Source organism: Prionailurus bengalensis, chromosome D1 (genome assembly GCF_016509475.1).
Source record: "Prionailurus bengalensis isolate Pbe53 chromosome D1, Fcat_Pben_1.1_paternal_pri, whole genome shotgun sequence".
Taxonomy (NCBI): Eukaryota; Metazoa; Chordata; class Mammalia; order Carnivora; family Felidae; genus Prionailurus; species Prionailurus bengalensis.
This window is the reverse complement of record NC_057346.1, coordinates 88,211,659-88,238,171: the sequence shown is the minus strand read 5'-3', so window position 1 is coordinate 88,238,171 and position 26,513 is coordinate 88,211,659. Positions and strand designations below refer to the sequence as shown.

The 26,513-nt window shown below is 45.2% G+C and overlaps 1 protein-coding gene across 4 annotated transcripts in view; it reads right to left on the bottom strand.

The window, feature by feature from the left end:
- Positions 1-26,513, bottom strand: part of KIAA1549L (KIAA1549 like) — a 269,578-nt gene that overhangs the window by 8,643 nt on the left and 234,422 nt on the right. For 3 of the 4 annotated variants that reach the window (XM_043580904.1, XM_043580901.1, XM_043580903.1), the window contains exons 17-20: positions 14,980-15,330; positions 4,051-4,148; positions 1,481-1,629; positions 194-345 (exon numbers count right to left, since the gene is read on the bottom strand). In XM_043580904.1, the coding sequence (XP_043436839.1) occupies positions 194-345; positions 1,481-1,629; positions 4,051-4,148; positions 14,980-15,330 (750 nt within the window). The remainder of the gene's footprint in view (positions 1-193; positions 346-1,480; positions 1,630-4,050; positions 4,149-14,979; positions 15,331-26,513) is intronic. The other variant, XM_043580905.1, reaches the window with a different exon arrangement.

The following is a 26,513-nucleotide window of genomic DNA, read 5'->3' as shown; positions in this document are numbered from 1 at the left end:
AAGGTGGGTCTCAAGTTTTCCCTCAAAAGACATCCCACTTGACTACACTGTCTCCACTAAAATGCTTGATGTCAGCCACCTGGTTGGTGTCAAGGGGGCTGAGATAACAAAACGCTGTCTCAACCTCTCATCTGTTTTCTCCCTAAAATGTGTCCAGCAGGTAAGGCTGTGAGGGAATCAGCGAGGCTCTCACCGAATCGGCCCACTGGCTTGGGAGCTCATTCTCTCCTGCATAGGACATCCAGGCCTGGTTTCTGTAGGACGAGGGAGGCGTTGGGATGAAATAGCCGGTGAAGCCAGGTCTGTTGGCAGCTGGGATGGCGAACACTGCCGGCACCGTATTACCTGGCATGGAGGAGATGGATGGGGAGGATTAGGCCAGCATCCCACCTACCGGGCTGACATTTGCACAAAGCTGGGGGAAGCTGGCAAACGGCGAACTCTGGCATGGGGGGAGGGGAAAATGAGGTGTGGAGCAGACCTCTACCTGCAGCCCTAGCCTTGCCCACCTGCCCAGTCATCTGCTATGACTCAGACCTGGTTTTCTAGAGAAATGATGTCCCAACTCCCCCATCCCCATCCCAACACCCCTGACCTACTGGCAAGAAGAAGGGACACCTTAGTGTCCGGATACGTTTCTCCAGGGAGAATGGGTGTTTTTAAAAAATCCCAGAAAAGGAACCAAAAGGAATGGATTCCACTGATGGAATTTCCGGACACGGTGAGTTCTTTAGTTAAGTGTTGACGATTAAGTGTTAGCAGTTTTAGTCTAAAAGGTATGCTTTGAATAGACTAAAAAAGCAATCAGGGCATGAAAAAACCTTGGCGTTAATTTCAGCATTGTTTCTAATAGCAAAAGACTGGAAACAACCAATATGTCCCTCATTAGGGGAAAGGTTAAACTGGCATGTCATATCATTCAATACCATGTGGCAGTTTAAACAAATCAACTAGACCAACATGCACGTCCCCATCCTGAAAACAATGCTGAGTCAAGAAAACAAATGCAGAAGGAAATGTATGGTTTGATATCACTCGTATACATGTAAAATAACAAAAGCATTTAATATGCACTATTGGATATGCACACATATGTAGCAAAAAGCACCCTCAATTTAAGAACTGGGATTACGTCTGGGAAGACGGGGAATGAGATAGAGCTGGAGGGTTCTGTCTGCAATGCTTTAAAGATACATAATAATTTAAAAAGAAACCCTGAAGTCTGGCAAATGTTAGCATATACCCTTACTGTAACATACCTTAATATTTTGTCATATTTCAGACTTTTTAAAGAAATAGAACAGTAGCTCTTCCAACCAGAGCTACTGAAGTCAGACACACAGTTGCCTGGATTGCTAAGGATGACAGGGAGCAGATGGCTTGTGTGGATTTGGGGGGTGCGGGAGTGCAAAGAGCACGGCACCGGGGTGGGGCTGGGGTACAGCACTGGCCTTTTTCAGCCGTTTCTCCTCTTGCCCACCTGAGTAATTTAAAGCCGACTGGTCCAACTGCGCCACGGACACGGGGCCTCTGGACACCTGCGCGAAGGAGGGGCTGTCGTGCAGCTGGGCCGGTTCGGGCCCTGCGGACTCGGCCATCCTGGTCTTGCTGCCCACGTCCGAGGTGGACCTGGGGGGTGCAGAGGGGCTGCGTTAGCCGCTCCCGCCCAAGGCGAGGTTCCCACCACTTGCACCTCTGGGGGTCGCCTCAGGGGACCTTGGCGGTCTCCAAGCCCCACGAGGGTGGGGGTCCTCAGGCCTGGATTTGCCGCCCCCCTTCCCCTGAATAACAAAGAAGGCCAAGCGCGCCCCGGAGTTGGAGCAGCGGTTGTGGTGGCCCGAACTTAAGTCAGTTTTAGATATTCAAGGTCAGTGCTCCCCCGAGGGTGGCTCTTGTGTCTCTGGGGAGTAGCACACTTAATTTCCACATAAAAATAAGCCAGGCAATTAGCGCTGGGTATTAGCTGGGGACGGTCGACCTGGGAGGGGATGACATCATCAGCAGCCAATGAGAAGGCTCTGTCTGGAGTGCCTGGTCGCTCCCCCTCCAGACACCAGGGCTGGTGACCTGCGAGGGCCAGAGGACCACAGTTTCCTGCTGCTGGTGGTAGCAAGAAGCCCAAGGCTCTGAGAAGCTTGGGCTGCTCCCGGAAGCAGGAGCCTAGCACTTTCTAGGCGTTACGAATGACAGAACACTTTTTGTCCCTCGATCCCACAGGCGAGCAGAGAATCCGGCCCATTAAACACATCATATTTCCACTTAGTGCTCAGAATGCCAGTGAGAAGAGGGCTGCCTGGGCTCCACGGGTGCCAGCTTCTCCCCTCTAATAAAGGGTGCTTTAGCCAGTCTCTAACCTCCCCTTCACAGAGGGATTTCAGGCTCCTAAAATTAAAATGGAAGGAGGCAAAGACAGCCACAGCAGGTGGCAGGCTGCCAGCTCTGAGCAGCCAAGTGTCTGTCACTGTAATAGCAGAACAGAGCCACAGCACCGCAGCCGGACCAGGAGGCGGGGGTCTGGGTTCTAGCTACCTCTCCTCACTGAGCCTCAGTTTCCTGGTCTGTGAAACAAAAGGGGTGGATGACCCCCTCTCCGAGGCTCCTCCGTGGTCTAATCGTCTGGGTCTATATGGAAAGCAGTGACCTGCTGATATTTGGCAAGATGGTAGACAGTGTGGAAGGGCAGGGGAAGAGACTGGTGGGTAAGAAATAAGAAACAGATACTGGCCTTCAGCAAATGGGCCACAAATGACTGATGTGAAGTTCCTGGCATTCAGAACCATCAGGAGGAATTGAGGCTTCCCAGTATTGCCCAGGGAGGGTTAAACACAGAGGCTGTGATGATTTGACTCTACATCAGGGTGGCTGCTGGAGGCTCAGTAATGTGGGGTCTCCCTTCCTTTCTTGATCCCTCCATCTTTCTCTTGGTTGATCTCTCCCACAGCCCTGGCTTCCCAGATACTATTCCAGGCATCTGCTACTAGTTTAGAAAACCCTTCCAAGGAAAACTCCCGTGTTCTGCCCCATACACTTAGCCCCCTTGGAGGAATCCTAGAATCTCTGCGATCAGTTAGGCCATCTCCCTCATTTTACAGTAAGGAAACAGGGGCCAGAGAGTTGAGGCAACTTGCCCAGGGTTCTATACAGGGTTAGGATAGAACCCTGGTGTGCTGCTTCCCAACCCACTCTGAGCTCGACTGGAGTCAAGGGCTGGTGTCTACACACAGCTTGGCATTCTAAACTGCAGGAAATGAGGGCAGGGACATTTTGGAGGAAAGACTCATTTTTCTTCACCATTTTCACAAAGTTCAGACCTGTGGTCCACAGATAGGGTGTGGCTAGCATGTTGGGGGAGGCTAGGGTAGGAGGGCCAGGGCAGGGGATCATACCTATCCCAGGGCATAGTTTTTTCTTTAACCCTGGACCTGATGCCTATTCCAGCATCTCCCAGCACTCATAGATTTTGTGTTTCTTGCCTATCTTTGTTTAAAACATGTGCTTTTTATAAGATCACAAAGACAATATCTTTATCATATCTGAGTTATATCTTTATATCTGAGTTAATACGTTTATACATATCTGAGTTCATGTGCTCTCAGCCTCCCATCTTGGAAGTCATGAGTTAGGCTGGGTGCCCAGACATGCTGCTCCCTGGCCTCTTAGCCACCACCCCTAAACAACAAAGGGACTTCTGGGTACACATACGTGCCAGGAGGGGCCCAGACTGGAGGCAACCATTGGAGTGGCCTGAGCTGGAATAATTTTTAGATGTTGAAGATAAGGGTATGGGGCTTCTATGGTATGGGTTGGTTGACCTTGAGTTTCTTCAGTTGTGGGTTCTAAAGGACTTCCCATGTCCAATGATAAGAAAGTTGGTGAACCCTCTCTGTGCTCCCACTTCCTTCATGGTACTTGGAGCACCCCAGGCACGAGGTTGTCTGTACAGGTGCTTGCACCCTCAGTGGGACGGCCATGAAGGAGATGTGTCAGGTCAGGGTACACGGGAACAAATCTCCAAACATTCCAAGCAAAGCAAAGAAAGGAATGTGTTACCGCCTGAGAGAAGCAACAGCCACAGGGCCAGTCCGGGGAGGTACAGGTGGAGGGGGAGAGCCCATGACCATTTCAGGAAGCTGGGAAAACCTGTATGCCTGTGAAATAGACGAGCAGTAGAGGAAGATCTGTTAAAATGCAGTGTCCATCAACACACAGGTTCTTCTTACTGAAAAGGAAAGCAGACTCCCAGGTCAGGTTTTCCTGCCTTCCTCAAAATCTCCCCTAATCTTCCTTATGTTCCCCAGTCCCCTCTTCCATCTTATCTCCAGCCAGGCTCCCCTTTGCTTGGGCCATTGTAGTCACGGAGTCCTTCGATTGATCTTAGAATAAGCCAAGTTCTTTCCTGCCTCCAGCTTTTGTATGTGCTGCTTCTTCCCCCTGGGATGCTTTTCTCCTAATCCTTCCCGTGGTTCCTTCCTTCATCTCATTCAGCCAGCCCCATGTTCCCCTAGAGCCCCATTTACTCTCTCTCCATATTCTGCTTTATTTTTTGCCATAGCAATTGTCACCCTGTGGTATTATATCATTGCTTGTTTAGGTATTTCCTGCCACCAGCTGGACTGTAATGTGGGAAGAGCTTTGCTGTCAGCTATATCCTCATGCCTGCAACAGTGCCTGGTAGATCATGTATGATCAATAAATAAATGAATAAATGAATGAAGGAATGAATGAATCACTGATTGCATTTTACTTTGTCACTCATGGAAAGCAGATTTAGTTGGGGGGGAAGGGATGGCTTTAGAATCAGGAAGTATGGGTGGAGGTCCTAGTTTGCTGACAAATAGACTGTATGTCCCTAAGCAAGTTGGGTGACCTCTCTGGGCCTTGCTGTCCTCTTCCAAAGTGGGGACAAGGATGCCTTGCTCAGAGGGCTCTAATTAGATCAGGCAAGTCGGTGTATGTTTAAGTATTTCACAATCTATAAAGCACTATTCAAAGATAAAGGATTGGAACTGTCACGAAAGCGAAGACTTTAATCAACACGTGAGGGGATAAAATGAAAACAGTCAGAGGATAGACAGGATCAGAGAGCCAGGCCACAGCCTCCTTTAGCGAGAGAAAATCTAGAAATGCTCTCTGGCAAGACAAAGCTTAACTTGTGCTTCTCATTCATCTTTTTCTTTAGGTATCATGCCTGCTAGATCTCTTGAGGAACAAGGTGACAAGACTTTAAGCCCGAAGGCTTCAGGACAAAAAGCAGCAGCAGAGGGAATCCATAAACAGGGTTCTTTGAACTGAATGAGGTCTTCTTCCCAGCGTTATGGCAGACTACATACTTGTAAGGGCCTAGATCCTAGATGAAACATGCTTCTTGATGCACTGTGGGAATTGCAAGATGTAAGGGAAAGCTCAAGGACCCTACCCACTACCCGTATCCCTGCCCCGGCACACACCTCAGCCAACTAAAACAAAACCATGTGCTGAAACCAGAGGTAGAAATAGTGAGTAGTAAGCAAATATGAAAGATGGAGGGTGTTGCCTGGAAGACAAGTGCATGTCGGCAAATGATTAAGAGAGCAAGCTTCGGGACAGGGCAAGGGGATGGGACAGGTGGAACTGAGACACTCACAATCAACCTGGAAGGAGCTGACATTGGTCCCTTCCACAGAGGGAGGCTGGTAGCATTTAGGCAGGAGCAATTCTAAGTCCTGTTTGGAGGAGATTTCCCTAAACCAGGCTCTCAGGATCAGCATAGATTAAGATGAGCAAATAATAGCTCATCATCAAAGACCAGAAAACATAGGTGAGAGTCAGGAGAAAAACAAACAGACAAACAAACAACATATTTAGATCTTTAAGGACTTAAGAGTTAAAAATTTCCAGATACAAAACAGAAAACAGAAAGGTAAGAAATGTAAAAAAAAAAAAAAAAAAAAAAAAAAAAAAAGACCAGACAGAGAAACTATCAGGAATGATCTGGCAGATTTGAGAAAGAACAATTAGAACTTTTAGGAGTGAACTGTAATTACTGAAAGAAAACACTCAACATAGGGGAATTAAGTAATCTATGTGCCACAGATGAAGAGAAAATTAATAAACTAGAAAACGGAATTGAGGAAATTACTAAGAATGAAGCACAAAGACATAAGGAGATAGGATATATAAAAGAGAAGTAAAAAAAAAAAAAAAATGCGGAGGACAGAGTAAGAAGGTCTAAAATCCCAAAGTCCCAGAGAGGAAGAGAGGCAATATTCAAAGAAGCAATGACTAAGAATTTTCCAGAATTGACAAAATCAGTAGACTAATAAGTTCAGGAAGTACGATGATCCCAAGCAGGATAAATAAAACACATGTAGATACATTGTAATGAAATTGTAGAGTACCAGAGACATAGAGAACATCTTTAAAGCAGCCAGAGAGAAAAGGCATATTATCTACAATATGGGGACTTCTCAATGTCACCCAAAAGACCATGGAATGAATGCAAAGTGCTCAAAGAAACTGTCAGCCTAGGAGTGTAATAGCAATACTAATTTTCTAGGACAAGAATGAAAGAAAACATTTGCCCAGGTTTAGAGGTACTGGCTGAGTCAATATGGAAAGCTACATTACTGTGTTGCATTTCCTTTTTTTTTTTTTAAAGTATCAATAAACTATGTATGCTAAAGTAGGATTCCGGGAACCAAAATCTGAAGCTCTACTAGATCCTAAGCTAGGATGGGGTTCAGCAACCATGCTACCCCTACCTTACAAAGCAAAATGCTTTGCACAGAATAGTGCTAAATAAGTATTTGCTCAATGAATGTTGAGTGAACCAAACCCAGGAGACCAAATTCTCATCTTGATTCAGCCATTCACTTTCTGTAGACAGTCTCTGCACCTCATTTTTGTTGATGTTTTTCATTTTCCTTGTGAAATAAGGCATTGGAGTAACTCACAGGCTTCCAAACAAACTCTTCTATAGCCGTGAAATAGCTTTGACACAACTTGAATACATAACTAGATCAAAGCAGGGCTTCTCTGGTTGAAGTTGGGGAGAGGGGCGGTGCCCTGGTGAATTTGGCCCTTCACTTACCTGCATGATGATAACCTGGGACCTCCCTGAACTCTAAGGTTTTGCAGAGAGTTTGAAAATCATTGTGTTGGGACATCCTTCCAGCTTATACTCCATTATTATCAAGAAACCATCAAGTAAGAACATGCCTTTCCCAAAATAGAGAAAGGGGTTTAGAGCCCCTCTTCTCTCTTCTGGCCTCTCACAATACTCAGTAGAGAGACAGACAACTTATTTTTATCCCTGGTTCCTTGCTCAACATAGTTTTCCAGCCAAGAAAAAGCCCTTCTATGCCTGTGTCTGTCCTGTAGCCAAAGAATTGATTAAATTCTTGATTTAACCCATGGTAAATTGATTTACCACAGAATTGATTAAAAATTCTGAACTTTTGAGAAGTACCAAGGGAATTGTCTTCTTCGGAAGATTTTGCCAGTTACAAGCAAGACTGAGCAGGAGATCACACAGTCTCCTTTGGGCTGTATCTACAGGGCCCTGGGGTAGCCACAGGGGCCACATAAAAAGCAGAACTTGTGCCCTGTGCTTGGGGGCTGAGAGAATCCCCACCCACAGTGTCTTCCTACCTCCCCCCTCCCCCATGTGCAGGTTTCCCATAGTTCTAAGCCCTCCTGGCTTCACATTCTGATTTCTCTTGATATGTATCTGGAACCTTGACTTCCTGATGACTGCTTTGTGATTAGGATTTCACTGGAAGCTATTCCTCAAAACTGTTGCCTGATTTCAAGTTTCCAGTTCCATGACAGTGGCCATAATGTGCCCAGCCTGGCACCATCTTTTGGGATCCCTGCCTCTGGCTAGAAAGGAGATCCAAGACTCAGAATTGAAGGTAGTTTTTGTAAACAGGTCTGAGGTGTCTGAGGTGAAAGGAGCCTGGGAGTAACTAGAGTAGGCTGGCCAGTCTTTGGGCTCAGAAGTTTGGTTGCAAAAGTAGAAGGGGGAAAGGGGACTACATAGTCTATTCAAAGGTTCGGTTGTAATGTTCTTGGGTGGGAGGTGATGGGGTTGGGTCAAGGCCATCCTCTCTAGTAGCCCCAGTAGAGAGTGAACCCAGGTGAAACCCACTGGGTGCTGGTCCCTTCTTGTGCAGGTGCACCCATCCAGAAGGAGGAAGGTGATCAGGATCAACCTCAAGGGTAGCACTATAGGCATGATAGGTCCAAGAGGGCAGCTTGTGCCTACAGGAACAGGTCAGGGGTCTCAGGCTTTGCATGGGTAGTGGAAGGAGGACTGACAGGTCAAAGTCAACCCACCCTCATTGGAGGCCAGCCCCAGGTCAGAATGGATGCATGAGTCTTTCCATACCTGCTAACCACGCTGGGTTGCACTGAATGGTGTCCCTTCGAGTATATTCTGCTGATGCTGACAATACCACTTCCAGGCTAAACAGGTGTCTACCTAAGTCTACATGTGGCTGTAACTTCTTATCCTGGTGGAGGAGGTAAAATCTTCCAGAAGGATAGTTCCTATTTAGTTGAAAACAGAGGACTTGGTAATTGAAGACTAACCCTGTAGTAAAAACCCAGTGCCTATCTTGATCTGTTAGTTTACCAGGAGCTACTGATAGAGCAATATCTTAGGCTTCCAAGGCCTCTGGAATCATAAAAGGTTTGAACTGGAAAGAGAGCAGGAGACATTGAGACCATATACTTTACCTTAACCAAGGAGGATACTAAAGGCCAGAGAGGTAAACTGACTTGTCCAAAAACACACAGCCAGTTAAGGGCACTGTCTTGCAATTCTGAGCTAAGGGTATCGTGGTACAGAGGGGATGGGTTTGAAATCAGACAAAACTGGGGATGAATCCTGGCTTGATCCTTACCAGCTGCTTGATCTCAAGCAACTTACCTTGCCTGTGCCTGCTTTCTCACTAGTGATGGAGGTTAACAGTATTATACCCCCATTTCAAAGGCTGTTTGAAAAACTCATTTTATATGTTAATGTAACATCTGGCACACATTGGGTCCTCTATAGTAATACTCTCTTCCTTTGAGACAGGATAATATTTTGATACAATAACTGTAGTAATCAAGACTTTTTTCACCTCACAATTCCTGAAGTCCAGGGCCCTTCCCCTGCCCCAAGCAACAAGGGCATCCTACCTTCCTGCCCCAGGGAAGGAAGGTGATGGCCATGAAGAAGGCGTGAGAGCCAGTCCTCATTGGAGTTTTGATGGTCAAAACTATTGAATTGCAAAAGTTTAGGATTTTATTTTATTTTTTTAATTTAAATTTTATTTTATTATTTTAAAAGTAATCTCTACACCCAACATGGGGGTCTAACTCATGACCCCAAGATCAAGAGTCATATGCTCAACCAATTGAACCAGTCAGGTGCCCCCCTAAGAGTTTAGGATTTTAAATATCAAAAACTTAAGCTCTAAAGCACTCAAGACCTAAAGTTGATGCCAAAAGAAGAGATTTGGAAGAAGTGAGGTATGTTTAGATTACTGCCCTTAGGTGAGGTAAACACCCTTGGGTTAAGAAAGGGAGGGAGTGGGAGGCAAGCCAGAGAGCTTAGATGCTGATGGGTCTGGACAGGGGGCTCTATGTTCTGCCTCTCTCTGGGGGGAGATAGGGGGGAAAAGGATAATATGAGGAAGATGCTAGAAAGGGTGAAAGGATAGATGTATGTGTGTGTGTGTGTGTGTGTGTGTGTGTGTGTGTGTGTGTGTGTCAGAGGGGGAGAGAGACAGAGACACCAGGGGAGAGACAAAGAGGGGGAATGAGTATACTGAAGCATGGAAGGAAGGTGGGGGGAGTCTGGAAGGAGCTTACAAGCAAGAGGACCAGGATACAGCTGTGCTCTACCTGGACCAACACCTGGAGACTAGATGGAATCAAGGACTTCTCAGGGATGCCAGCCAGAGGAGTTAGATGAGGACAAACTGGAACCAGATTCTTCCCACCCCCTCACCATGCTTTGCATCATGTAGGCCCCCTCAATAGCTTAACCCAGGAGGAGAGAAGGAGACCCTGAACTGAAATTGAGCTTTTGGCACATGGAGAAGATAAGCGAAAAATCAAAGTACATGTCTTGCACCCCTGAGTTTTGTGGGCTAAGTATTCTCTAGACTTCATCTCCTACCTCCCTTTCTCCCTTCCCCTGGAGCCTTTGCTGGATGTTGGGTACTCAGACGGTTTTCAAGGAGGCTTTCTCAGGGTAGTCCAGAGGCAAAGATCCCCAATGCCAAGGCTAGCCTAGGTATAACAGCGTGACCTGCCTTCAAGGACTCCCAAGAGTTGGACAATGCCCCGGGATGGACCCTCTCCCTGTGGTCCAACTGCCTCAAACCGCCAGTGACTTTTGAGCAATGAGAGGTGGAGGGAGCCCAATAAAAACATTGAATTTCTGACCCACCTGGCCAGATGGGAGCTCAGAACAGATTCAAATCAGGTTTACAGAAATATAAGAAACATAATCCTCTCTTGAACCCAAATGTCGTGGTGGATGTAAACTTATACCTGACATGTCTGCCTATCTCATCAACAAAGGTTTTTGTTTTGTTTTTGAGGGGAGAGGAGGAAAAAAAGCTGTAAGATTCTCATTTTCATTTTAATAGAGTTGTCTCCTTCATAAGCGGCAATGATAGTGTTGGACAAAACCCTTTCAAACTGGGCCAGCTTCCCTATGAGAGGATCACACTCTGAAGTTCTGGAGATTTGAGTCTCCTCAGGGTCTGCAGGACATCCCTGGGCTCACTGGGCCAAAGGGAGGAAAACATGTGGTCTTTGAAGTTAGCTCTAGGTTCTCACTTTGTGTCTGCCCTTGATAGCTGTGTGACCTTGGGCATGTTTCTTTACTTCTCCGAGCCTCAGTTTCCTCACCGGGTACACGTGGATAATAATAACATTGACTTCACAGGATGCTTGTTAGATGAGAAGAGGTGATGTCTACACAGCACTTAGCTTTGTGTCCGGTATATGCAATGAGAGCTCAACAGATGGCAGCTGTTGACGTTGTTATAATTATTACCGTTCATTGCTTTGGAAAGCCTCTAGTGGGGAGGATGTTTTAACCCTGCTGCCTTTCTCCAGATCCCTTACTCTGACACCCACAGGAAGGCTTTAGGATGTTTTCATTCCACTTGGTGCAGACCCATTAGGGCTGCTGGCAAAACTGGATGGGACATTAGGTGTCAAGTCCAATCTCTTCACAGATTCAAGGGGTGAAATATATTCAGGACTGCGGTGCAGGAGTCCCAAGCTGCCAGCAGTAACCTTTTCCATGATATAAATGACATCAGGCTGGCCCAGCACATTGAAAACCACCAGCTTCCAATTATCCTCCGGCCGAGCTCCCAGTGCTTCCTTTTGGGGAAGCTGAAAAGTAATCATAGTTATCATTCTAAATTGCCACCTTTTCTATTGATTTCCACATTATCATAGCACAAGGGGGCTCGGCAAGAACTTGGGTTGAGAATCATTATTTCTACTGTGTATTGTTAGTGATTTTCTCCTCTCATGAAAATAGGGACCATGTGTGTTGACAAAAAAAAGAAAAAAAAGAAAGAAAGAAAAAAAAAGGCGGAAGCGTTAATAACAAAAGAACTGCCTTTCATATTGTTCCGGTTTGATGGCCCATCTCTCTGCTGTGTTCTCCGTTCTTTTCCAGTTTTCGGTGGCCTGATTTTTCAAGAGTATAATGCTGATGTTTTTGCCCTTCTTGGCACAACTGCCAACCCCAAATTATAACAAACAGAACGATCTAGGTCTTCATATGTGCTAAAAATAAGAAATTTTTTGATGGTTTTGTTAAATTGAGGCATCATGGATGTGGATTCCGTCAGCAGTTGGAAGACTCATCCTGGTTGTTTTTTCTCTCTGAAACCAGACCTCTTTATGGATCCCTGGAAGCTGGGCTCCAACCCAGAGCCAGATTCTCCAGCTGTTCTTGAGAATCATCTTTAACCAGAAGTGGGGCTTCTCTGGGACCCTCGGGTGGGGCATCCAGAGCATGCTTTTAAAGGAATTTAACAGAGCAGGAGGAGGAATAGGAGTAGTGTCAGCACAGTCAGGAAAAGGGATATAACTAGTGGAATTCTGTGAAAAGGACAGGATATTTTTATTATAATGACTACCATCTCTCAGGCAATTTGAGGTGCTAGGCATCATCTGAAAGCCCTCTGACAAACATCAGCAAACAAGCAGTGGGTGCTCACCAGGTGCAGGACCGTGCCAAGCATTTTACATGAATGATCACTTCATCCTCACCATGGCCCTCTCATCACCACTATTTCATGGCTGAGGCATCTGAGGCTCAGAGCTGTAGCCCCAGGCTAAGGTCATTTAGCAGGTGTGTGCCATTCTACTCTGGACTGGGGGAAAATCCAGGCACGGGGTCTGTGTATGGAGATCAAGAAGGATGAACCAACAAAACTGAGCTCAGTGTGAATCAATACAGAACAGAGACAGGTGATTTTCCCAGGGGACAGACACTGAAGTGCTGCTTATAAATGTGGTGAGATCAGGGTGTTTTCTCAATCTCAGTGAGAAAAATCTCTTCTTTCCCCCATAAGGGTGGGTACCAATTTAGTGGACAATCAGAAAGTTCTAATTGTGCAAACAGTAACATGATGGCCAAAGGGAAGTATTTTATTTATTTATTTTTAATGTTTATTTATTTTTGAGAAAGAGAGACAGAATGTGGGTGTGGGAAGGCAGAGAGAGAAAGAGAGGGAGACATGGAATCCAAAGCAGGCTTCAGGCTCTAAGCTCTCAGCACAGAGCCCAACACAAGGCTTGTATCCACGGACTGCGAGATCATGACCTGAGCCAAAGTTGGACACTTGACCAACTGAGCCACCCAGGTACCCCCAAAGGGAAGTGTTTTAAAGTTGATGGATTTGTAAGGCTCAGTGAGAATTATTCTGACTCTTTCTGGAAAAAAAGGATGTTTGGACTTCAACTGAGGAGAGCATGTGGCTCCAGAGTTGTTGACACACTTCCGGAAGGCAGAGCTATTCAAACATACCCAGCAAACCTCCCTGATGGCGGAGGCTAAGTCATATTCTTAAGATCTGGGCATTGCCCCAAAGTCTTCTATTTTAGCTTAAAAATTATTTGAAGAATTTTGCATCGTATTCTACCCATATCTCAGAAAATGGGATGTAAAAAAGATGGCTGGTGTTTACTTATGTCCTTTATTGCCTGTACTCTCCAGATTTGTGTATCAGAGACTGAGAAGACGGCTCCAATAATAACCAGCTCTCCTGACAACGTCTTACTTTCCTTAGACTGACTTTTACCTAACGAAAGACCACACTGACCAGCAAATGGAAGTATTCTGGCCTCTGTGGTCACCCAGCTTCTCACTGCAGGTTTGTAAGTTCGAATCCTTAATAACAAATCAGTTATTGTGAGTGTAATCGGTGTTTGAGTCAAATTCCCAGTGGCTGGTCACTGTGAAGTGAATAGAAACAGAAATTCTGCACTTCCCAACCTAAGGACAAAGCCTTGCAGTGATGATAGCCCCAAGCAAACACAGCCGCCCCACCCCAGATCTTCAGTCTGTCCTGTTCAACTCAGCCAACAGGAAAGGTAAGGCTAGACACAGACATTCAAGGACAGAAGGTATGAGGAGCAGTGTCAAGGGGAGACATCTCAGTGACTTGGAGGAGAGGAGAAATCTGGAGCAAAGGAGAACAATAAAGAAATTCACACTAGTGTGCAGGCTATGTAGTTATGTAGCGTAACAGCAATTTATTAAGTGCCTGTGTGGTGTGGACCGTGGAGGGTAGGGGTGTGAAATCATCACAAGGCTCCATAGGCCCACAGATTTCCCAAATAGTCTACTGCAAATGAAAGAGGCAATGCAACATAGCACAAGGGAGAACAGCATGCCGGTTAAGCACATGGGCTCTGGAGCCGGACACAGCTGGCTTTGGGTCCCAGCTGTGCCCCTTCCTGTCTGTGTGACTTGAGCAAGTGTGTAACCTCAGTTTCCTCATCTGTAAAATAGGGACAAAACAAGTACCCGCCTCAGTGGCTTGTTGTAGTAAGGACTAAATAAATGAGCTAACATACATATGATCAATAGCTAATGACTAAAACACTCAAAAAATGTTGGCTTTTGTTATGTAATTACATATCACAATGACAATTTATAAAGCTCTATTAATGAGTAACCCTTGGGGATGGGTCATGAACTATTACAAGGATGGAATCTGTACATGCACATTGCATTGTTTATTATGGTCTGTGGCTTATCCCTTTTAAAAAAGATTTCTGTAGATGCTATGGTAATGAATGAGACGCATCCTAATTAAAATTGTTGTTTAAATTATGGAAGCTTTTAGTCACTGGGTGCTTTCTCAGATATGGAAGTGCAGTTACCACTAAATGAAATAATCACGAGTGACACCGTTGCAGCATCTGTGCCTGGCATTCTTATAAGTGCCTCAGATATATCATCTCGCTTAATCTTTACAACAACCCTAGGAAGTTGGTTATCTTGTTCATTTCAGCGGTAGAGAATTTAAATGATGTCTCCAAGGCTAGTGAGTGGCAGGGCAGGGATTCGAAGTCAAACCACCTGCCCCCTGAGCCTCTGCTCTGAACCACCAGGCACATGGCCCCTAACATGCAGCTTTGCAATGTGTTCTGACATTTCCTCACACTTGGAAATGCAGGAAACCACCAGTGCATGAAGAATGAGGTCAACCCTTTATAGGAGGGACAGTAGAAAAGGAAATTCATTCTAAAATGTACTATGGTTTGATGTAAGGGCTGTCTGTGTGCTTGTGCCCACAGGCTTAGGCTTGGATCATGGGTGGAGGACGGGATGAGGGTCCAGAAAAGTATGTCTCAAAATCCCAAGGTGATTTACCACTAGAAGCTCCCACTCTGAGACCCCTGTCATAACACCCTGGGCAGAGCTGACCCGATGGTGGCAGGTGGATGGGACGTCGGACTTACCGGTCGAGGCAGACTGTACTGGTACATTTCCGGGCGATAGGTGGGTACCCACTGCACCCCTGCCCTGGGCCGCGTCATGGTCCCTGGAGCACTGGTCACAACCTCCGAGTAGGGCAGGTGCTGTGCTGAGCCGTAAGCCTCCTGGTGCCGGCTCTGGCCCGCGTGGCCTGCAGATGCTAGGCTGAAGGCCTCCTCCAGTAGCATGTGCATCTGCTGCCTGACCTCATCGATGGAGGGCTGGGAGCTCAGTGTGGAGGTCTCCGAGTGACCTTTCATCTGCCTTGATCGGGCATAGCCCCGGGGCTCATTCACTCTGTCGATGTTGGTTTCCTCTATGATCTCAGGCTCAGTCTGTGGGATCAAACACACGCCCGTGGATTTGTTAATGAACTGTCCTTCCCATTAATGTTGTCTGTACTTACTCTAAAATGTTCAGCTTGGACATGTGATATTAGGTGAAGTGTTCATTTATGTTATCTCCTAGCTGCCCATCTGGAACTCACGCACAGGGTGGGTCAGCTAGCATTATGTTAGTAAGGTCACACTCCAGCTATCCATGCATACCTCACTTTCCCATAGCTCAAGCGATGCAGCAGGCTTTGCTAACTGGCATAAGGATGATGAGAAATGGCTTTTCATTGACAACATTAATGATAATCTCTAAAACCTTGTAGAGAGATTCTCCACCCTCATGCATTTTAGGTAAAAGAATCTAGAGGTCTGGCAGTCTAAGTGTTGGTGCTCTAGACTAAACTCTAAATGGTCACGTGTCCAGCCATGTAGGGGACTGCCGGTTGCCTGATACCAATTATCAGAGAAAGCAACAAAATTCTGCCTCTAGATCACTGATCTCAAAGTGCGGTGCACACTCTGGGGCAGGGCCCAGCAACCTGTGCTTTAGCAAGCCCTCCAGGAGATTCTCACGCCTGCTCAAGTTTGAGACCGACTGATCTGGAATGTTCCCCCGCCTTCTTCCTGTGAACCTTCCATTTAGGGAGTAGCCGCAGTACCTAAGTGGGCAGAGGCTGGGGCGTCATAAGCTTCCAGAGCAGGCTGCATGGACTGTCTTATGCTCACCTGCAGATGAATGCTTATTCAATGAATCTGCCTGTGTCTTTGGTCTCTTGGTCTGAGACTTATTTTTGTGATACCCTGAAAGTGAGGCTGTAGGAGAGTAGTTAATCCACGTTCACTTCAAGCCTGTCCGTGGCTACTATTGTCTTCTAAAAGACTCGAGCGTTCTGGGAGAATAAATCAGCACAGATCAGTTTGCCATTCTGCTGTCCATCTGCGACATAAGTGACACATTGTCACTTTAGCAAAATTAGACAATACAGATAAGTAAGAGGGGGAAAAAATCTAAAAATCCATTAACCTTTGGTGTACTTGTTCTACCCCTAAATCTATCCGGGTGTGCATGTAAACTTCTCCATACACACATACCTATTTAAAAAGATGTATGTATTGGGGCGCCTGGGTGGCTTGGTCGGTTAAGCGTCCGACTTCGGCTCAGGTCATGATCTCACGGTCTGTGAGTTCGAGCCCCGCGTCGGGCTCTGTGCTGACAAGCTCAGAGCCTGGAGCCTGTTTCAGATTCTGTGTCTCCCTCTCTCTTTGCCCCTCCCCTGTTCATGCTCTGTCTCTCTCTGTCTCAAAAATAAATAAACGTTTAAAAAAAAAAAGATGTATGTATTTATATCTTAGTTCTGGGTATTTATTATTATTTTACGTGGAATGAACATTCTCCTACCGGCGTGCCCCAATTTAACAGCTGTGTGACCATTGGCAATGTCTTAGCTTAGGTTCCTCCAAAAGGCAGGACCTGAGACTTATTTTATATGCAGATTATTTATTTTGGAAAACAATTCCAGGAAATAGGACTTGGGGCCTGGGATAAGTAAATTGAGGGAAGGAAAAAAAGCCAATTAAGGGTGGGCACTAAATTCATGATTGCTGTGGGCAATTGAAGCTTAATCCCACCAGGACGCTCCCAGGAACCAAGCAGAATATGCTTTAAGATTGTAGAGCAGGGGCCCCTGGGTGGCGCAGTCGGTTAAGCGTCCGACTTCAGCCAGGTCACGATCTCGCGGTCCGTGAGTTCGAGCCCCGCGTCAGGCTCTGGGCTGATGGCTCAGAGCCTGGAGCCTGTTTCCGATTCTGTGTCTCCCTCTCTCTCTGCGCCTCCCCCATTCATGCTCTGTCTCTCTCTGTCCCAGAAATAAATAAACGTTGAAAAAAAATTAAAAAAAAAAAAAGATTGTAGAGCAAAATTTTGTCTACCAGTCCTCAGCCCCCATTAGTCAAGAGTTCCTCTAGAAAGTGTCCTTGTACTCTGAGATCTGTGCAGGTGCCAGATCGGTGCAATGGGCTCCCATGGGTGTCCCACGGAACAGAGATGGAGAAGCCCCAGGGCAGAAGCAAAAGCCAAGGGATCGCTAAGGTGACATGGTCAAGTTATTCCTGGGTAGGGTAGAGGCTGCAGCCAGGCCAGATCTAAAAGGTGTGCTGAGAAGATAAAAGACAGGGCATGAAAGATTTTCCAACCTGCAAAGTTACTTAACTTCCTGTTGCTTCAATTTCCTCATCTGTAAAATGAGGATAATAGCGTCTACCTCCAGGGGTCTTACAAGGATTAAACACAATGATACACACAAAGTTTAGAACAGTAGCGTATGGTGAAACACAGGAATAGTAGCCACCGTCATCACCATAATTGTCATTATTATTACTGTTATATATTCACCTGCACCTGTTTCTCATGGAATTACTATGCATAAACTGGATACATGAGATAGAGCATAAGAAAAGGTCACCAGGGAACTTGTTCATAAAGGGAAGTCTTTCCCTCCTTAAAATCTACATATGGAAGGTCAGCAATTTGTTATTTTCCCTGTTTGTATGTATTTTAATGTTTATTTGTTTTTGAGAGAGAGAGAGACACACACACACACACACACACACACAGCATGAATGGGGGAGGGCAGAGAGAGAGGGAGACACAGAATCTGAAGCAGGCTCCGGGTTCCAAGCTGTCAGCACACAGCCCAACTCAGGGCTTGAACCCATGAACCATGAGATCACGACCTGAGCTGAAGTCGGATGCTTAACCGACTGAGCCACCCAGGCGTCCCTATTTTTCCTATTTTAAAAATGTTATTTACTTTCCTTTAGTCTTAAATTAATATAAGTGCATTGGAGAAAAAATAGAAAATACAGAAAACACAAAAAAGGAGACATTTCCTCTAATTGTATCACCCAGAGTTAAGGCTTAACCCTAGTTCAAGATCAAAAGATGAGGTTCTCTGTCAACCTTCAATTCTAGACTTGTCAACAACCATCTATAGTATGAATTGAGAATACTATTTTGATATGAACACAGGTAAAAATAGGTTCTGGAGTAGAAGGCAAAATTACTTTTGCCATAATAAACAAACTCCTAGACACTTCATACCTGGGTGCATGCCCCCGTGGGGCTCTTATAAATTGGGGATCTTTAGGAAGAGGTTTGAGATCGCTTTCCTGGAAATGTGCTCCCCGAAGGCTTGGGGATTCCTTCCAGGGTAGTGAATGCAACTTCTGACAAAAATTTTCTTCACAATGCATAGAACATTCTGGATAGAATTTCAGACCCTGGAAGGACTTGAGGAGACCATTTAAATCAAACCCTATTTTACAGATGAGGTAATCAAGGCCAGAGTGTTTAAGTGACTTATCCAAAGTCACCCAGGTGGGCAATGGCAGAGCCTTGTTCTCTCAGCTCCTGGCCCTTGCACATCCTGCTGCACCACATTGTCTCTCACATTTCCCTGTCAATACTGGTTGCTACCCACACATTGCCCTTCCTCCCTACATCCCCGTCTCCCTAATAAATAATGGATGCTTAATGCTAAACTACTCCCAGGTGGAAGATTAAGGGCACTGGGGTGAGCTATGATTTTTCCCACCCCTGAGTTGTGCTATGCATTTTCAGTCATATTGGTAGATCTATTATGTGAATTTATAGTTGTGCCTTAAGTAGGACAAAAATACACTTCTTAGCAACAACTCTCCACTCTGAGGCTCTCCCAGGAGCCCTGGGGGGTGGGGGGGCTGTGCTGGCTTGGCGGGTTGGTTCTCTGAGTAATACTGTTGGGGAGAGATAACCTTGGCTGAGGAAGTGGAGACACTTTCTCCAGGCTCCCACTGCATCCACCCCACAGTACTGCAACAGAAGTCAGCCTCTGCTTCCCACCCCAGGGTTTGCATTTCATATGGGACAGGGCTTCCCTTTAATGGGAGGGCCCACAGTTATAACCCAAGTAACTTCGATACATTTGTTCCAGCCTCCTATTTTCCCACTCTTCTCACTTGGTTTTTCAGTCTCTTGACATCTACCAATGGAAACAAGACAAACTCTCTTTATACCCTGGGATGCCCCCTCATCACACTTGTATTTGCTTATTTAATGTCTGTCTTGTCCAAGTCTGGACACTCCCTGAGCCCACTCACCTCTGTCTCTTAGGAACTTAGCATCAGATACTTGGAATACCCAAAACAGCTTTGTGAAATTAAACCAATATGAAATCCTGTCTAACTGCCCATGGGGTATAACTTGAGGTTACATTAAAGAGCCCACATTCCTAACACATTCATTCGAGTGCTGATGAGCTGTATGACCACAGACAAGCCACATGAAATCCCTAAACCTCAGTCTCCTCATCTATAAAATGGGGGAGTTGAGGGGCGCCTGGGTGGCGCAGTCGGTTAAGCGTCTGACTTCAGCCAGGTCATGATCTCGCGGTCTGTGAGTTCGAGCCCCGCGTCAGGCTCTGGGCTGATGGCTCAGAGCCTGGAGCCTGTTTCCGATTCTGTGACTCCCTCTCTCTCTGCCCCTCCCCCGTTCATGCTCTGTCTCTCTCTGTCCCAAAAATAAATAAAAACGTTGAAAAAAAAAATTAAAATGGGGGAGTTGATCTTTAATCTGTGAAGGACCTTGTGGTTCTCACAGGCCTTGTGGAGGGCCTGGGTTCCTCCTACTGTCATCATTCTGGGGGGATTCCGATGTCTACTCATGAAGGGAATACCCTGCCAACCTCCTTCCCCACCTTGAAATATGTGAGCAGTGATAAATTTGCTCTTTTACTTAACAGACAATTATTATTTCACCTAGGTCCTGGGTTGAGAGTTGTGGATACAACAATTAATAAGATAGTGACCTAGCCCTCAAGGAGTTCCCAGTATATAGGAGGAGACAAATAACAAGGACAATGACAACAAAAATAGCAGCTAACAGTTATTCACAGCTTATGTGCCAGACACTGTTTTAAGTGCTTTATATATATTTCATTTTTTCTGTTAGTAATCTATGAGGTAGCAACTGTGATTCTCCTTATTTTACAGATGAAGAAATAGATCATTCAATATGGTGCCTATAACTGGCAGATTACCCTTTGTACATATCTAAATAGATCCATTACCTTACCACAGAAATGGGCTCTGACAGAGGGACAAACAGACTTCGGTGACCAGGAAGACAGACTATACAATAATTACCGAGACTATACAATAATTATCTCATAGATTACTAGAAAGATGGAAAACACCAATATATAGATATAAAGCTCTTCTAAGAGTGTCTGGCACATCAGCATTTGATAATTATTAGCTTCTATCATTATTGTTATTTCTTCATCCCATAGATTGGGAGTGCCTACAGGGTTGAGCCCACATCTCATCCTTATGTCCACAGCCTCCATCCCAGGGCCTACCCCAAAGCCGGAACCAGGAATTGCCTTCTGAGTGAAAGAACTTAACATAGCACGTGCTCAAATGTACTTGAGGACCAGTAATGGGCCAGTCTTGTACTGGGTTTTCCAAGCATGTTATCTCACCCATTCCTGAGGACCATATGGTCGTACCTATTTTCCAGATAAGGCATAATCATGTCTACTGGCTTAACTTGTCCTAAGCCATTCTCCCTGACTTGCACATTTCTGAAAATATCTTTTGCTTTTATTTGACAAAAAGGGGGAGACAGGAGCAAAGACAAGCCTCCCAGTGTTGACAGATGCTTGGCTTGGGTACAATGTTGGGAGCTGCATCTGGGACAGATAATATATTTTTAAACCTCTTTAACTTGAAGTTCACCGTACTTGCTTCTCCAACCTCATACTCTTGTGAAGCACTGGGGAATGATTTTTCTTAAAAAAAAACTATTTTTATAAATGAATCAAGATGTACTTCAATAAAAATTCTAAGAAATTAATCAGGGAATGTCTGTTCATGACAGGAAATTAGAAAACACAGATAAGCAAGAAGAAGAAAATTAAAATCCACTCTAATCCTACCACCAGAAATAAGTACTGTTAACATTTTGGCCTTTGTGCATGTCCTTCTAGATGCTTCCTATGCATATGAAATGGGAGAAAGATTACCCATGCAGGAGCATTGCCAACAACCCTCTCTCCCCAATTCTCACTACCCCATCCTGGGCAAGTAGGAAGAATGCTCAGTTTCTCCCCTCCCCCCTTCCAAGGAGGGCGCAGCATTGGACACACATATTCTCCAGCTTTCATGATGGAAAATATGAGGTGGAAAAGAAAGAACAGGCAGAAGGGATGTGGGCTGTAGGATTTTTAAGTGGGATTTTGGAGAGAGGTGCAGAAGCAGCTATGACATGTGACTGGGAGAGGAACTGAGGAAATTTAAAAAGTATTGCTGGCCATGATATAATAGCCTTCATGTATATGAAAAATATGAGTGAAGGAGTAGAAGTATTTAAAAGTTACTTTTGTTAACACAGACACTCTCTCAGACTGAGCCATCTGGGTCATGGTTTTATAAACAGAACACACACACACACGTATATATACATATATATAAGGCTTTTTATAAAATGGGATTACATATAATATTTTAAAACCTTTTTTATACAACAATATTGTGAAATGTCTCTGACAGTAAATATATGTATTATAGGGAATATCTTTAAATGATGTCATAGCATTCTGCTATATGGAGTTTTCAGGCTATATGCAATCGTCCACTATTTTAGATGGTGTCCTAACACCTTACTATAGAAACAAAGCTGAAATACGTATACTTGTGATTAACACTGTGCATAAACCATGGATTCAGCCCTGGGTTAAACTCCTAGAAGTAGAATTATGGGGTCAGAGCATATATACATATTGAAGATCTTGGATTCTTATGGCATATCATCACTCGGCAGCAAAGGCCATAGGTATTTAGAAGAAATTAAGGCCATTTCTTCTCTACATCTGAATACATGAACCCCCCCTAGGCTTGAATCCTGGTGCCTACTGGAGAGAGTGAGAATCTGTGATCCTTTCAGTGTTCTCCTAGGACAGCCCACACAGGGGCTAAGTATCCATGTTACTTCAGCTTCTCTTTGAAATACCATAGAACAAACTTGAAGGAAATGGCAGCCCTGCTGGGACCCCCGAGTACCTTCTTTCTAGAAAGTATTTCAACATGGGACACAGCTTAGGACACAGCTCAGTCCTACTGCCTGGTCCCAGAGCATATTCTATAGCTCGAAGACTTCATCAAAATTAAAAACTGGTTTTCTATCAGACACCTAATTAAAGGACTAGCCATGGACCAGGAGAAAATATTAGGATTTGTATCCAGAATATACATGGAATTCCTACAAATGAAGAACAAAAGGACAACTCAATTCAGAGATTTGGCAAAAGGCTGGAATAGACATGTCAGTTAAAGAAGATACATAACATGTCCAATAAACACATGAGGACATGCTTGACATCATTAGCAATTAGGGAAATTCTATCATTTCACTTTCACTGGAATGGCTAAAATGAAGGAGATTAATAATGACAAATGTTGGTGAGGTTGAGGAGTAAAATTAGAACTGTCACATTGCTGGCAGATAAAATAGTACACGTGCTTTGTAAACATGTTTGTAGTTTCTTAAAAGTTGGACATATACCTTATGACTCAGAAATTCCACTCCTACATGTATTTATCCAAGATAAAGGAAAAGGTTGTCTTGGTCCATTCAGGTTCCCAGAACAAAATACCACAGCCCAGGTAGCTTATAAACAATAGAAATGTATTTCTCACCGTTCTGGAGGCTGGAAGTCGGAGGATGCTAGCTTGGCTGGGTGAAGGTCCTCTTCCGGGTCTGTGACCCAGAAGGACTCACTATATCCTTACATGGAAGACTCCCCCTCACAAGGACTCACTCCTCACATGGAGCAAGGGATGAGGGAGCTGTCTGGGGTCTCTTTTACAAGGGCACGAATCCCATTCATGAGGACTCCACACTCATGACCTCGTCACTTCCCAAAGACCCTGCCTCCTAATACCAACACATTGGAGATTAGGATTGGAACATACAAATTTTGGGGGGATGCAAACATTCAGACCATAGCACATATGTTTGCAAAATACGTACGTGAAAATATTTATGGCAGTGCTTTCTGGTAGCTCCAAACTGGAAACGACCCAAATGTCCAACAACAGAATGACAGACAAACAATTAGTGGTCTATTTATACGACACAATAGTACTCAGTAATAAAAAAAGTAAATAAATGACAGATGCATACCACAACATAGGTGAATTCTAAGCAAAAGAAGTCAGACACAAACAAGTACATGCTGAATGATGGATGTCATTTATATGAAGTCCAAGAACAGGTAAAACAATGAAGGTAGATATCAGGAATGTGGTTGCCAGAGGGGGGTATGGTGCAGACTGAGTGCCATGAGGAATGGGGTAACTTTCAGGAGGTGATAAAAATGTCCTATATTTTGAGTGGACTGGTGGTTATAAGGGTACACACATGTGTCAATGCTCATCCACTTGTACTAAAGACCTATACATTTTATCATAAAATTTGCCTTAGTTACAACAAAACAAAAAGGCTTGGCCAACATCGCTAATTCTATGGGGATGGTCAGGGAAGGCCTCTCTGAAGAGGTGACATTTTTGAAGACCTGAAGAAGGGGTTAGTCATGGGACGATCATAGGGGAAGCTTATGAAAAAGTCCTGAGATGGGAAAGAGCTTGTAGTATTTGAGAAAAAGTAAGGTGGACTGTTATGGGCTAAACTGTGAGCCCCCCAAATTCATATGTGGAAGTCCTAATCTCAGGACCTGGGAATGAAACTGTATTTGGAGATAGGGTCTTTGCAGAGGTAATTAAGTTAAAATGAGGCCATTGTTCAAAATGCCTGGTGTTCTTATAAAAGAGGACATTTAGACGCAGGCATGTAAAGAGGGAAGACAGTATGAAGACAGGGAAAAGAAAACCATCTAGAATCCAAGAAGAGAAGCCTGAAGATCCTTCCCCATACAACCCCCAGAAGGAACCGACCTTGCCAACACTTGGATCTTAGATGTCTAGCCCCCAGAACTGTGAGAAAATACATTGCAGTTGTTTCAAGTCACCAGGTCCGTGGTACTTAGGACTGCCTGAGCTGACCAATACATGGACCATGTGGCTGGAGCCCCAACCGTCAGAGGAGATGGGGCTAGAAAGGCAGGTAGGAGCCAGATCACGTAGAGTCTTGAAGGCCGTGGTAAGAAGGCTGGAGTGTTTTCAAAGGGCAATGGGAAACTCTTGAGGAATTTTAAGCAAGGGAGAAGTGTGATTGGAATTTATGGAAGGCAAGTTAGAAGGCTCTTGCAGAATCCAGGTAAGGAGAAATGGCAAGGGCTTGAATTAGGGTGGTCATGTACAAAGAAGACGTGGATGAGCTCGAGAAATGTTTTGAAAGAGAGCTGACAGGACTTGCTGGGGATGAGATCTGAGGATGAAATGAAGGAAGGAGTCGAAATTGAAGAAGGAGTACCCTGTTATATGAGTGTCCTTGATGTTGTCTGAGCTCCCCAAGCATGCATCTTCCTCTGCGCCCTCCCAGTTGCTATTCCTTCTGCCCAAATGCTCTTCCCCAAGGGGCCAACCTGGCTAGCTCCCTCATTTCAGGTCTCTGCTCAGAAGTCACTTCCCCAGACAGCCTCACCCCAGCCAACCTATAAAGAGTGCCTCCTGTTTTCCTCCACTGTGTTGCCCGGCTTTATGTTCCTCCACAGCATTTCTGCCGTTGTGCTGAACATCTGTGTGATCAGATGTTTATTACCTGTCCTTCCTACTGGAACAGAAGCTCCGTGAGGGCAGGGACTTTGTGGTGTGTCCTGTTACATCCCAGAATGGCAAATAGTAGGACTTTAATACATACTTGTTGAATGAATAAGTGGAAATTCATCTTAAAAAGAGCCTGGAGGTTCTCTGCTCAAAAGCCTTTACCAGTAAAAGACATTTCCAAGTGTCTAAAATGAATTAGATATAGAGGCCACTTTTAGGCAAATGGGCTTGAGCAATGGAATGTAGAAAGGGCCCACAGTGACCACCTGGCTGACTACAGACAGGCCCATCAGGTGACCTCAAAATATCCATAGATGCTAACTAACCAACGGGCTACTTACAACGAGGCCCAGTTACCAAAAAAGGGAAAACTCCACAAGTTGCCATACTTGCTCATCTTCCCCCTTTAAAAACAGCTCCCATGGGCTGCCTCATGGCAGACAGGCTCTCCTTTGCTGCCCTGCCCACCATTCCCTTGCAGTGTATTCAGTAGACTTCCATTTCTTTTGCTCTGCCTCAGGTGGATTCTTTCACCACCCACGCCATCAGCTTCTACCGGATCATTGACCATCCCCACACATTTGGGGGCCCCCATCGGATCAAGAGACATGTCATTTAGACACCACATGAGACATCCTTATCCAGAATAGAGTTGAAGAGGAGGGACGAAGGGCTCTTGAGGCCATTTATTCCAGAATTTCTTGAGTTTTGAGCCCCAAAGTGGATAGACATCTTAGAAGGCCATATTTCGTAGGACACACAAGTATGTGCAACATCGCTTTGCCTCACCCAGGCAAGAATTTGCCCCAAGGCTCTGATTTTCAGCTCAGCGCTAATCACAGCTCCACCCAGTAAGGAGAACAGACTGAACAAATTCTGCATCTTCACAGCAAGGTCCCAGAGACCAAGTGGAGGGTTCAGCAGGATCCATTTCTGGGCTAGGTGGCCATGATGACTTGATCTGGCTCCATGTCTGTTTTTCTCTCCACCAAACAGGGTCCCTTGGGCAACACAAAATAGTACTGCTTCTCTCCATCTATTGCCTGCCCTGGCCAGAACGGCCCCACTGCAAGTGCTGCCTGCCACTGAGGAAGCAGACACATATTCACAATATTGCTTCTAGAAACCAGAGTCCAGGGGTTTTCACTTCGCCTTGTGGGGACAAAAGCTAGCAGGGCACAGGTGGAGGCAGCAGCTGCCTCCTGAGCCTGCCTTCTGCTGAAGGTGCAGAATTTGTTCAGTCTGTTCTCCTTACTGGGTGGAGCTGTGATTAGCGCTGAGCTGAAAATCAAAAACTTCTCTGACAATAAAGGGACATTGGTACCTTTCAGAACAGGTAGGAGGGCTCAGATTAAGGGTTTGGTGACTTCTTTTGCACAATAGGCATGCAAATGGAATTTTTTTTTTTGAAAGAGAGAGAG